The following is a 12,712-nucleotide window of genomic DNA, read 5'->3' on the forward strand; positions in this document are numbered from 1 at the left end:
GACGCATGCTCACACAATTCTTATGGCTCCCTAAACCAATAGCCTACCAGACGGTGAAAATAGGTTAGACATTTAGATGTGTTAGAAGCCTGTGCAGTTGATTGAATAATAATGTTATAATATCGTCATTTTAATTTGTAATAGACATGTAATAACACATAGGCCTAGTTATTAGGCTTTTAATGGTGTAATAACTATGTAATACCATTAGTTGTGACATGATTGAATGATATAACCCTGGTGTTTGATTGTGTGACAGGGCGGAGAAAGAGTGGGGTGATGGGATACGAGGCATTTCTCTCAGCGCCGCCCGATATGCTCTGATGAGGCTGGACGAGGGGCCGGCGCACACCAAAAACTGGAGGTGAGACGTGCACACACAGACACACACAAACACACACACAGTGTACCAGACCTGGGTTCAAATCAGGGGTTCGAACCGGTTCAAGAAGCAGAACTGAAAAATAAAAAAGAATGACCTTTTCAGAGGAACGGAACCAGATCCGGGAATGAAAGTGATCTCTAGTGTTTCGGAACATAACAGTTATTTTAAGATTTGGAGAACTGGTTAATAATGTTAATTTTAGTTCCACAAATATTCGTAATGTCTAGTATATAATTTTGTAATTCAATGAAGTTTTAATGCTAGTAATAGCCTAAACACATTCCAATTCACATCATGCCATGATGTTCAGTGCCTTAAACCAATCCCCTTCCATGTCCACCCCTCTCTCTTGCTCTCTACCCGTGAAATTTCAGTCGCATCTCGCGCCTGCACTTAGTTGACCATTTTATCCGTTCCACAGTAAGCTGCTCTAGCGGCGCTAATTGGGGGAGTATTTCATGCTGAAAACCTTATATTAAACAACAATGGTATTCGCTAAGTTGATGGTTTATACACTGAGTGTATGAAATATTAGGAACACCAGCTCTGAAGTACTCAAAAGAGCCACTAGATGTCTTGTGATAGATTACATAAAATCCTTGAAAGATACCAAAATTCTAGTCATTTACTGGCAAACATCAAACGTTTCCTGTAGTATACCCTTCCTTTCCAACCCTAGATCCAACTCCTGGTTCAAATTCTTGTGTATTTCAGTATCTGGTATTTAAAATACTTTTTGCGGTGTATTTAATTATTTCCAAAACAAATACTTGTATTTTGTATTTGAATTGTTATAATTATAAAATAAAATACTTTCCTGGAAGACTATTTGAAACCAAAAATATTTCAAATAGCCTCAAATACTTTACATCCCATATCTTCCACCAACTACTGATCCTTTGAAATTCGGGAAGACACAAATAACCAACACTGAGCAGAGTTGCTGCTGAGTACCTGCATGTCCCAGCATCCTCTGCAGCTGTAGAGCGGCTTTTCAGCATTGAAGGGCTTATCTTCAGACCAGATCACTGCACAAACCCTGGTGTTTTTGAAATGTAACACAGCATCTTGTCCTCTTTCATGGGCTGTATTGTTACGTTGTCTAATGATTGGAGACAGGCGCAGGAATACAAAATAGTTTTTACAAAATTTCTCCACCCAAACAAAAGAGCAAGGTGTAAACCTCTAAATAATACATGGGACGAGACCCATAAAACAAGTGCACAAAAACACGAAGCATGGAAGCCGATACAATAGCACAGGTACTCACAGAACCAACAGACATGGCAACAATAACCGACAAGGACAATGAGGAACAGAGGGCACATATATACCCTAATCAGGGGGAATGGGAACCAGGTGTGCGTAATGTTACAAGACAGTCCGGGGTTGGTGGTAATGAATCCAGTTCAGTGACACCTAGAAGGCTGGTGACGTAAACCTCCGGAGCTGGTGAACGGAATGAGCAGCAGTACCGGGGGGATCCGTGATAGTACACCCCCTGACGCGCTGCACAAACAGCGGGACGACACTGGCCTCGGGGATGACCACAGGGACACGGTGCGGGTCGGTCCGGGCACCGACAGTGAAAATCCCTGGTCAACAAAGCGTCCAGGATGTCCACCGCAGGAACCCAGCACCGCTCCTCTGGGCCGTACCCATCTAAGTCGATGAGGTACTGGAGATGTCCCGCCCGATGCTTCAAATCCAGGACTTCATGGACCAAGTACGCCGGACCTCCCTCGATGTCCAGAGGAGGAGGCGGGGCATCACTGGGTCCAGCCTCAGTGAGGGGACCAGGTACCACTGGCCTGAGGAGAGACAAATGAAAAGTTGGGTTAATGCGGTAATCAGCAGGGAGTTGTAAACGGTACTTTACCTCATTATCCCTCCGCAGGACTTTAAACGTCCCCACAAACCGCGGGCTCAGCTTCCAGCAGGGCAGGTGGAGGGTGGAGAGCCAGACCCGGTCACCTGGAGAGAAGACAGGCACCTCACTGTGGTGGCGGTCGGCCTGTTCCGTGTGCTGATGCACGGCCCGCTGGAGACGAGTGTGTGCAGCATTCCAGGTCTCCTCAGTGCGCTGAAACCACTCGTCCACCGCAGGGGCCTCGGTCTGGCTCGGATGCCAAAGTGCCAGGGCCGGCTGAGACCCCAACACTCACTGTGAGGTTAGTGGAGGAGTGGCGGAGGGAATTCTGCGCGTACTCAGCTCAATGTAGAAAATCCGCCCACTCCCCCAGCCGGTCCTGACAGTAACACCTCAGGAACCTGCCCACTTCCACTTCCTGACCCTCTCCACCTGTCCATTAGCTCAGCAGTGTGAGGCTGACCGTGACCACCAAGCGTTCCATGAACGATTTCCATATGTGTGAGGTGAACTGAGGGTCACGATATGACACAATGTCCTCTGGGATCCCGTAGTGCCGGAAGACATGCGTTAAAAGAGCCTCCACGATTTGCATGGCTGATGGGAGCCCAGGCAGAGGAAGGAGGCGACAAGCTTTGGAAAACCGGTTCCCCTGGGAGGGGGGAAGGTCATTGACAAAGTCCACCGAGAGGTGAGACCAGGACAAGTACATTAGAGTGTCTAGTTTGAGAAACAGACGCCTCACAAGTCCTCAGCTGGCAGCTTCATTAAATAGTACCCGCAAAACACCAGTCTCAACGTCAATAGTGAAGAGGCGACTCAGGGATGCTGGCCTTCACAATCCTTCACAATCCAATCCACAATCCTTCGCACACATCGTTGTACGAGATCTTCGGTTTCTTGTCTTTGTTTCGGGCCATTTTGAGCCTGTAATTGAACACACAAATGCTGATTCTCCAGATACTCAACTATTCTAAAGAAGGCCAGTTTTATTGCTTATTTAACCTTTCTGGCGCAGGCGTTCCGCTAGCAACCCAGCTCGACAACATCTGGTGAAATTGCAGAGTGCGAAATTCAAATTACAGAAATAGAAATATTTAACATTCATGAAAATACAAGTGTCACACATCAAAATAAAGCTTAACTTCTTGTTAATCCAGCCGCTGTGTCAGATTTCAAAAAGGCTTTACGGCGAAAGCACACCATGCGATTATCTGAGGACAGCGCCCCGCATACAAAAGCATGAAAAACGTTTTTCAACCAGGCAGGTGCGCCACGAAAGTCAGAAATAGCGATATAATAAATGCCTTACCTTTGAAGATCTTCTTCTGTAGGCACTCCAAAAGGTCCCAGCTACATCACAAATGGTCCTTTTGTTCGATAAAGTCCTTATTTATTTCCCAAAAAACTCAGTTTAGCTGGCACGCTTTATTCGATAATCCACCGGTTTCCCTCCTTCAAAATGCATACAAAATGAATCCCAAACGTTACCAATAAACTTCTCCAAACAAAGTTTATAATCAAACCTCAGATACCCTAATACATAAATAAATGATACAATTTAAGACGGAGAATCGTTATTGTCTTTACCGGAGTAAACAACAAAGAACGCGTTCTCATCCACGCGCATGAAAACACTAAAGCCAAAATGGGAGCCACTTTGAAAAACTACAAATTCTAGCTAATTTTTCCAAAAACAAGCCTGAAGCTCTTTCTAAAGACTATTGTCATCTAGTGGAAGCCCTAGGAACTGCAATCTGGGAGGATTTCGCCTCATAATAAACATGACAACCATTGGAAACAGTGGTAGGCTGAAAATATATCTTTTTTGGATGGTTTGTCCTTGGGTTTTCGTCTGCCATATCAGTTCTGTTATACTCACAGACATTATTTTAACAGTTTTAGAAACTTTAGAGTGATTTCTATCCAAATCTACCAAGTATATGCATATTCTAGCTTCTGGGCCTGAATAACAGGCAGTTTACTTTGGGCACGCTTTTCATCCAGACGTCAAAATACTGTCCCCTAGCCCAAAGAGGTTTTAATAAGGACAACAGTTTTCAGCTGTGCTAACATAAATGCAAAATGGTTTTCTAGTGATCAATTAGCCTTTTAAAGTGATAAACTTGGATTAGCTAACACAACGTGCCATTGGAACACAGGAGTGATAATTGCTGATAATGAGCCTCTGTACGCCTATGTAGATATTCCATTAAAAAATCCGCTGTTTCCAGCTACAATAGTCATTTACAACATTAACAATATCTACACTGTATTTCTGATCAATTTTATGTTATTTTATTGGGGGAAAAATTTGCTTTTCTTTTTTTTTTAAATGACATTTCTAATTGACCCCAAACCTTTGAACGGTAGTGTACATTCATAACTATTTTCAAAAACATACCAAATAACAATACATACTAAATTACAATATTTATTTGAGCTACTGTCATGTTACAGACAATAATAATTTTACAGACATACTCGTGATAACCTCAGTGCACTCTTCCTTGCTTTTTTCTCTCTTTATTTCACTTGTTCTCTACCTTTCTCACCTCTACTCTACTCTTACTTCCTCTCTTCTCTTGTCACCTTACTCTCCCTTTCAGTCTTTCGAATCTCTGTGCTACACTTTAAATTCAACTCAAAATTCAACTCTGGAATGACAGAAGTATACATTTTTGTTTTGCCAAAGCAACACGTTGAAACCTTTTCTCCTATTATTCCTTCCTTCCTTCCTTCCTTCCTTCCTTCCTTCCTTCCTTCCTTCCTTCCTTCCTTCCTTCCTTCCTTCCTTCCTTCCTTCCTTCCTTCCTTCCTTCCTTCCTTCCTTCCTTCCTTCTGCGTCTCACTCAAGGCCTCAGCTGCTGGTGTTGGTCAGTACGGATGTGGAGCAGAATGTGGAGCAGCCTCGTCTGCTCTCGCTGACCAATCAGCTGAAAGCGGGTAAAGGGCTGACCATTGTGGGCACTGCCTTGGCAGGCACCTACCTGGAGAACCACCCCCAGGCCCAGCGGGCAGAGCAGGTTAGATACAGTTGAAGTCAGAAGTTTACATACACCTTAGCCAAATACATTTAAACTCAGTTTTTCACAATTCCTGACATTTAATCCTAGTAAAAATACCCTGTCTTAGGTCAGTTAGGATCACCACTTTATTTTAAGAATGTGAAATGTCAGAATAATAGTAGAGAGAATGATTTATTTCAGCTTTTATTTCTTTCATCACATTCCCAGTGGGTCAGAAGTTTACATACACTCAATTAGTATTTTATAGAATTGCCCTTAAATTGTTTACCTTGGGTTAAACGTTTTAGCTAGCCTTCCACAAGCTTCCCACAATAAAGTTGTGTGAATTTTGTCCCATTCCTCCTGACAGAGCTGCTGTAACTGAGTCAGGTTTGTAGGGCCCTCACTCGCACACACTTTTTCAGTTCTGCCCACAAATTTTCTATAGGATTGAGGTCAGGTCTTTGTGATGGCCACTCCAATACCTTGACTTTGTTGTCCTTAAGCCATTTTGCCACAACTTTGGAAGTATGCTTGGGGTCATTGTCATTTGGAAGACCCATTTGTGACCAAGCTTTAACTTCCTGACTGATGTCTTGAGATGTTTCAATATATCCACATAATGTTCCTCCCTCATGATGCCATCTATTTTGTGAAATGCACCAGTCCCTCCTGCAGCAAAGCAACCCCACAACATGATGCTGCCACCCCCGTGCTTCACAGTTGGGATGAAGTTTTTCAGCTTGCAAGCCTCCCCCTTTTCCTCCAAATGTAACAATGGTCATGATGGCCAAACAGTTCTATTTTTGTTTCATCAGACCAGAGGACATTTCTCCAAAAAGTACGATCTTTGTCCCCATGTGCAGTTGCAAACCGTTGTCTGGCTTTTTATGGCGGTTTTGAACCAGTGGCTTCTTCCTTGCTGAGCGGCCTTTCAGGTTATGTCAATATAAGACTCGTTTTACTGTGGATATAGATACTTTGTACCTGTTTCCTCCAGCATCTTCACAAGGTCCTTTGCTGTTGTTCTGGGATTGATTTGCACTTTTCGCACCAAAGTACGTTCACCTCTAGGAGACAGAACGTGTCTTCTGCCTGAGCGGTATGACTGCTGTGTGGTCCCATGGTGTTTATACTTGCGTACTATTGTTTGTACAGATGAACGTGGTACCTTCAGGCGTTTGGAAATTGCTCCCAAGGATGAACCAGACCTGTGGAGGTCTACAATTTTTTTTCTGAGGTCTTGGCTGATTTCTTTTGATTTTCCCATGATGTCAAGCAAAGAGGCACTGAGTTTGAAATATATTCACAAGTACACCTCCAATTGACTCAAATGATGTCAATTAGCCTATCAGAAGCTTCTATGTCCATGACATCATTTTCTGGAATTTTCCAAGCTGTTTAAAGGTACAGTCAATTTAGTGTATGTAAACTTCTGACCCATTGGAATTGTGATACAGTGAATTATAAGTGAAATAATCTGTCTGTAAACAATTGTTGAAAGAAATTACTTGTGTCATGCACAAAGTAGATGTCCTAACCGACTTGCCAAAACTATAGTTTGTAACAAGAAATTTGTGGAGTGGTTGAAAAACGAGTTTTAATGACTCCAACCTAAGTGTATGTAAACTTCCGACTTCAACTGTACCAGGCAGATCTCATGGCATCCCACTGCATATCACACAAACAGCACTACTCTCCGATCTGGACTGATTTAGACTTGATCCTGTGACTCTGTTCGAATATTCACACTAGCGTACCACCTGAAATAAAGGTGTACGTAAAATCAGTGTCACCACGGTCCATTTCACCCTTCAACTGCTGGGCAAGTTGTTGACCCTTACTGCCCTCTGTGGCTTAGTTGGTTCCCTTACACTGCTCTCACTCTCTTTCATCCCCTCTCCTCTCTACTATCCCTCCCCATCTCCCTCCCTCTCTCCTCTGCCCTTCATTCTCTCTCTCACCCCCTCATCCCCTCCAGTCTCTGCGTAAGCTGATGGAGACAGAGAAGGTGAAGGGCTTCTGCCAGGTCACCATCTCGTCCAACATGCGTGACGCCACCTCCCACCTGCTCCAGGCCAGTGGGCTGGGCGGTCTCATGCACAACACGGTGCTGGTCAGCTGGCCGCGCAACTGGAAGCAGGCTGACGACCACCAGACCTGGAGGGACTTCATCGGTGGGTCACAAAGGGGGTCAAGGGTGGATGGTCAAGTAGGATGGGGGGGGGGGGGAGTAGGAAAAACAAGCACATTATTTATCTAGGTTATTACTGTCTTATTACCATGTCACCTTTCTAAGTAAATTCTGGTCATTTTTGCACCGTACACTGAATCAGATCTGTCGGTTGAACTTTAAATCAGGATCTTTGGGGGAGGTTGCAAACATATCATTAAAGATAATCCTTATGTTTTGTTTTTTTGTACACAACATTATCACTTTAATCCATATTGTACCTATACTGGATGTTACATGAACTATCAGATCTTCACAAGATCTTCCATAAAGGTTACTGAGTGATCATCAGACTCATATTAGATTAAATCCCCCCTCTTCCCTCTCTGTCCTGTCCTGCAGAGCTGGTTAGGGAGACCACGGCCGCTCACCTAGCCCTGCTGGTGCCCAAGAACATCGCTGCCTTCCCGTCCAATGGAGAGCGCTTCTCAGAGGGCCACATTGACGTGTGGTGGATTGTCCATGATGGAGGCATGCTGATGCTGCTGCCTTTCCTTCTGCGCCAGCACAAGGTAGGCTGCCTACCACACGCCCTCCCTGAGACATGGGTCGCATTGCATTGGCCATGTTTAATATAGACATTATTAAACTTTATTTATAAACTCGGTGGTTCGAGCCCTGAATGCTAATTGGCTGACAGCCGTGGCACAACAAACCGTATATATTTATTTTTACTGTTCTAATTATGTTTGTAACCAGCTTATAATAGCAATAAGGCACCTCGGGGGTTTGTGATATACGGCCAATTTACCTTGGCTAAGGGCTGTGTCCAGGCACTCCACGTTGTGTCGTACATAAGAACAGCCCTGAGTCGTGGTATATTGTCCATATTCCACACCCCCTCGGGCCTTATTGCTTAAATATATAGCTAGTCATGCACTCAGTTTTATAGTAAAGTGCAATGTACATTTTAAAAAACTATAGTGCAGGGCATTCGTACAATCAGTGCGTTAACTAATGCAGTTTCTATACATCATCATGAAGGTTCCAACCAGATTACTGTATTTTTTTACATATTTTTTTTATTTAACTAGGCAGGTCAGTTAAGAACAAATTCTTATTTACAATGACGGCCTACTCCGGCCAAACCCGGACGACGCTGGGCCAATTGTGCTCCGCCCTATGGGACTCCCAATCACGGCCGGTTGTGATACAGCCTGGATTCAAACCAGGAACTGCAGTGACGCCTCTTGCACTGAGATGCAGTGTCTTAGACTGCTGCGCCACTCGGAAGCCCAACCTGTATAACAGGTTATAGATGAGTGAGTTACAATGGTCTTTCCTACCGACAGGTGTGGAGGAAGTGCGGATTACTGCATGACAGGTTATAGATGAGCAGGTGCCACTGGTCTTTTCTACTAACAGGTGTGGAGGAAGTGCAGGATGCGCATCTTCACTGTGGCCCAGATGGATGACAACAGCATCCAGATGAAGAAAGACCTGACCACCTTCCTGTACCACCTGCGTATCGATGCCGAGGTTGAAGTGGTGGAAATGGTAAGACTCCGTGTCTGTCTATGATCGTTTCAGATGTGATTAAATATACACAATGGGAGTTTACTTGTCAGTTGTTTACTCCAAATTTAGTCTTGAATGTTGGCTGTATGGATCATATTACATAGTTGATATAATATGAATCATCATTATATTATGTATGAAAGTGTGTTAGCTGTCTCCCATGTCCCTTGCAGTGCTGCTGTCCATCCAATAGACTGATGACACCAAACACAAAGTTGTCCATATGACATCCATAGGACGCCTGGTGTATCTGTCCATCCTCAATACGCTAACCCAGGCCTTCTCCTCTCTCAGCATGACAGCGACATCTCAGCCTACACCTATGAGAAGACCCTGGTAATGGAACAGCGATCGCAGATCCTCAAACAGATCAACCTGACCAAGACGGAGCGAGAGAGAGAGGTAGGGTTGCAAAGTTACCGGTAATTTACCAAAGTTACTGGAATTGTTGGTCATCTATGGCAATCTATGGTAACTTTGGTAATTTATACTTTTAAAAACTGTATTCATATATAGTATTCATTTTTTATATCTGTGTCCACACAGTCCATGCGTTTCTAGTGGATAGACCATATGGTTCATGAGAAAAAAGACAAATTAATGAAAAAAGTATCTAATCAACAATTGCATTATTTTCTATAAACTCTGCAACACTTCAAACAATTGACTTTTTTCACAACTACCACCAGTTTGGCAAGAAATCATTTACAACAAAGAGTATATATATATATATATATATATATATATATATATATATATATATATATATATATATATATATATATATATATATATATATATATTATATATATTGTGGCAAACCTCTTCAAACCTCTTCAAAGTTAGGAGCGTTCTAAACGCCAACAGGTAAGCGGTCTAAACGCCAACAGGTAAGTCCAAAACAGTCCAGCTCGTACACGGTAAATCCAGCCAATGTAGATTGTCTCTTTCTCTATGGTTCATAGATCCTTTCCGCCCTCTCTCCTTCTTCCTGGTTTTTCTTGACCTTTTATCTGTGGGTCGGCTCCACCTTCTGAGGGTTCCCCTTGCTTCTGGGAATTGTAGTTTTGGCAGTCGGCCATTTTGTGATCTGTAGTTCTGATCGGGGTGGCCATTTTAGTGATCGGGCAGAGCCCGTTTATTAGTTCTGCCCTCACATATCTGCCATTTATCACTCGACCCCCTTCTTTGCCACACATCTCCCCCCCTAGATCCGACCCCCTAGGTCGGGCTACCGCAGCAAAATATGCATGCATGCGGGATAACCCATCCACATTTCCCATTTCCTTTCCTGCTCTGTGTTTCAAGTCAAAGTGAAACGGTTGGAGACTCAAAAACCACCGCATCACCCGAGCGTTCTTCTCTTTAGCCCTATGCATCCAGGTGAGTGGTGCATGGTCACTGATGAGGGTGAAGTGGCACCCCAGCAGGTAGTATTTCAGGCTTTCCAGAGCCCACTTTACTGCCAGCGCCTCTTTCTCAACAACTGAGTAGTTGGTTTCCCGTGGTTCCAGCTTCCTGCTTAAAAACAGGATGGGGTGTTCCACCCCTTCTACCTCTTGGGACAGCACTGCTCCCAAGCCGACCTCTGAAGCATCCGTCTGAACCACAAACTCTCTCTCAAAGTCTGGTACCACCAGCACTGGATTACAGCAGAGGGCCTCCTGTAATGTCCTAAATGCTTTGGTGGCCCTTTCATCCCACTTGACCATGTTTGGCCCTCTGGCTCTAGTCATGTCGGTGAGTGGGGTGGCCACTGTGGCATAACTTGGGATGAACTTCCGGTAGTACCCGGTCAGCCCTAGGAAGGCTCGAACCTGCTTCTTATTTACTGGTTTCGGCCATTCTCTAATTGCCTCCACCTTCTTACGTTGGGGTTTGATTAATCCTCTTCCCACTGTGTATCCCAGATACTCCGTTTCCTCTAACCCCACATAACACTTGGCAGGGTTCGCCGTGAGCCCTGCCTTTCTAAGGGCGTCTAACACCGCCTGTACCCGGGGTAAGTGGGATTCCCGATCTGGGCTGTAGATCCCCACGTCATCTAAATAAGCTGCGGCGTATGTTTGGTGCGGTTTTAGGACCTTGTCCATGAGCCGTTGAAAGGTGGCTGGGGCCCTGTGTAGGCCGAATGGCATGACGGTGTATTGAAACAAACCGTCAGGGGTTGCAAAGGCTGTCTTTTCTTTGGCCCTGGGGGTCAGAGGAATTTGCCAGTACCCTTTTGTCAGGTCCAGGGTCGTAATGTACCGAGCTTTACCAATTTTCTCCAGTAGTTCGTCTACTCTGGGCATGGGGTAGGCATCAAACTTGGAGATTTCATTTACCTTCCGAAAGTCGTTACAGAACCGCAAAGACCCATCGGGCTTGGAGACCATCACAATTGGGCTAGACCACTCACTATGTGACTCTTCGATCACTCCAGCTGTCAACATTTTCTCCGTCTCTGCTCTAATCGCTGCCTGTCGAGCCTCGGGTACCCGATATGGCCTCATGCTCACTTTTCTCCCTGGTAGGGAAACGATATCATGAGCTGTAACCTCAGTTCGGCCGGGTACTTCTGAAAACACATCTCTGTTTTTCTGGATCAGGGTCTTTACTTCCTGTACTTGTGCTGGGGACAAAGTAGGTGAAATATTTACTTCAGCTGTCTCCTGAGTGTGTGTGGGGTACATGACCATTAGTGTTTCTCTCTCTCTCCATGCTTTTAACAGGTTTATGTGATAGATCTGTTCCTGGGGCCGTCGACCTGGCTGTCGGATCCGATAATTAACTTCTCCTATTCTCTCCAGTACTTCATATGGTCCTTTCCATGTGGCTAGTAGATTGCACTCTACCGTGGGGATCAGCACTAACACCTTATCTCCCGGTTGAAATTCCCTCAGGGTAGCCTGCCGGTTATAAGTGTGCCGCTGGTGCTCTTGTGCTTGTCTCATGTGCTCTCTGACGATGGGCATGACTGTGGCTATCCTGTTTTGCATTGCCGTGACGTGCTCTATGACACTAGTATACGGGGTGGATTGGTGTTCCCAGGTTTCCTGGGCGATGTCTAAGATTCCCCGGGGGTGCCTCCCATATACCAGCTCAAAGGGAGAAAACCCCAGCGAGGCTTGAGGAACCTCTCTAATGGCAAACATCAGATATGGCAACATGCAATCCCAGTTTTTCCCATCCTTGTCGATTACCTTCCTGAGCATTGACTTCAGGGTCCGGTTGAATCTCTCAACCAGCCCGTCCGTCTGTGGATGGCAAACCGATGTCCTCAACTGTTTCACCTGCCACAATTTACAAAAGTCCGCCATAAGGCGGGACATAAAGGGGGTCCCCTGGTCAGTAAGGATCTCCTTTGGGACCCCAACCCTGGTGAACAATAGCACTAGTTCCTTGGCGATATTTTTGGAAGCCATTGTCCATTGTGGCTATATGGACATGAACAATAGCCAAATAATTCAATTTCTGACTGATTTTCATTAATACACAAATGAACATTAATGAACATTATTCACATAGAATATTGCATTCTATTATACATCCTATCATATTCAAAAATTATTGAAAAAAAAGTAATGTATTATTAAGTTATATATTATCAGTTCATTAATCTACTTAATTGTATAGCCTAACAAATTCAAGAATGATTGACAATAAATAATTGTAATCAAATTAAAATGTTGACACATAATAATGAGTTTACCTGA

General features: G+C 44.4%; 1 protein-coding gene across 4 annotated transcripts in view; it reads left to right on the forward strand.

The window, feature by feature from the left end:
* Window positions 1-12,712, forward strand: part of LOC106565077 (solute carrier family 12 member 5) — a 341,358-nt gene that overhangs the window by 301,704 nt on the left and 26,942 nt on the right. For all 4 annotated transcript variants that reach the window (XM_014131710.3, XM_014131711.3, XM_014131712.3 and 1 more), the window contains exons 16-21: window positions 260-364; window positions 5,113-5,281; window positions 7,245-7,440; window positions 7,839-8,008; window positions 8,862-8,993; window positions 9,309-9,416. In XM_014131710.3, coding sequence (XP_013987185.1) covers window positions 260-364; window positions 5,113-5,281; window positions 7,245-7,440; window positions 7,839-8,008; window positions 8,862-8,993; window positions 9,309-9,416 — 880 coding nt within the window. The remainder of the gene's footprint in view (window positions 1-259; window positions 365-5,112; window positions 5,282-7,244; window positions 7,441-7,838; window positions 8,009-8,861; window positions 8,994-9,308; window positions 9,417-12,712) is intronic.

The sequence above is a fragment of the Salmo salar genome, chromosome 12 (assembly GCF_965601325.2).
Source record: "Salmo salar chromosome 12, fSalSal1, whole genome shotgun sequence".
Classification (NCBI taxonomy): domain Eukaryota; kingdom Metazoa; phylum Chordata; class Actinopteri; order Salmoniformes; family Salmonidae; genus Salmo; species Salmo salar.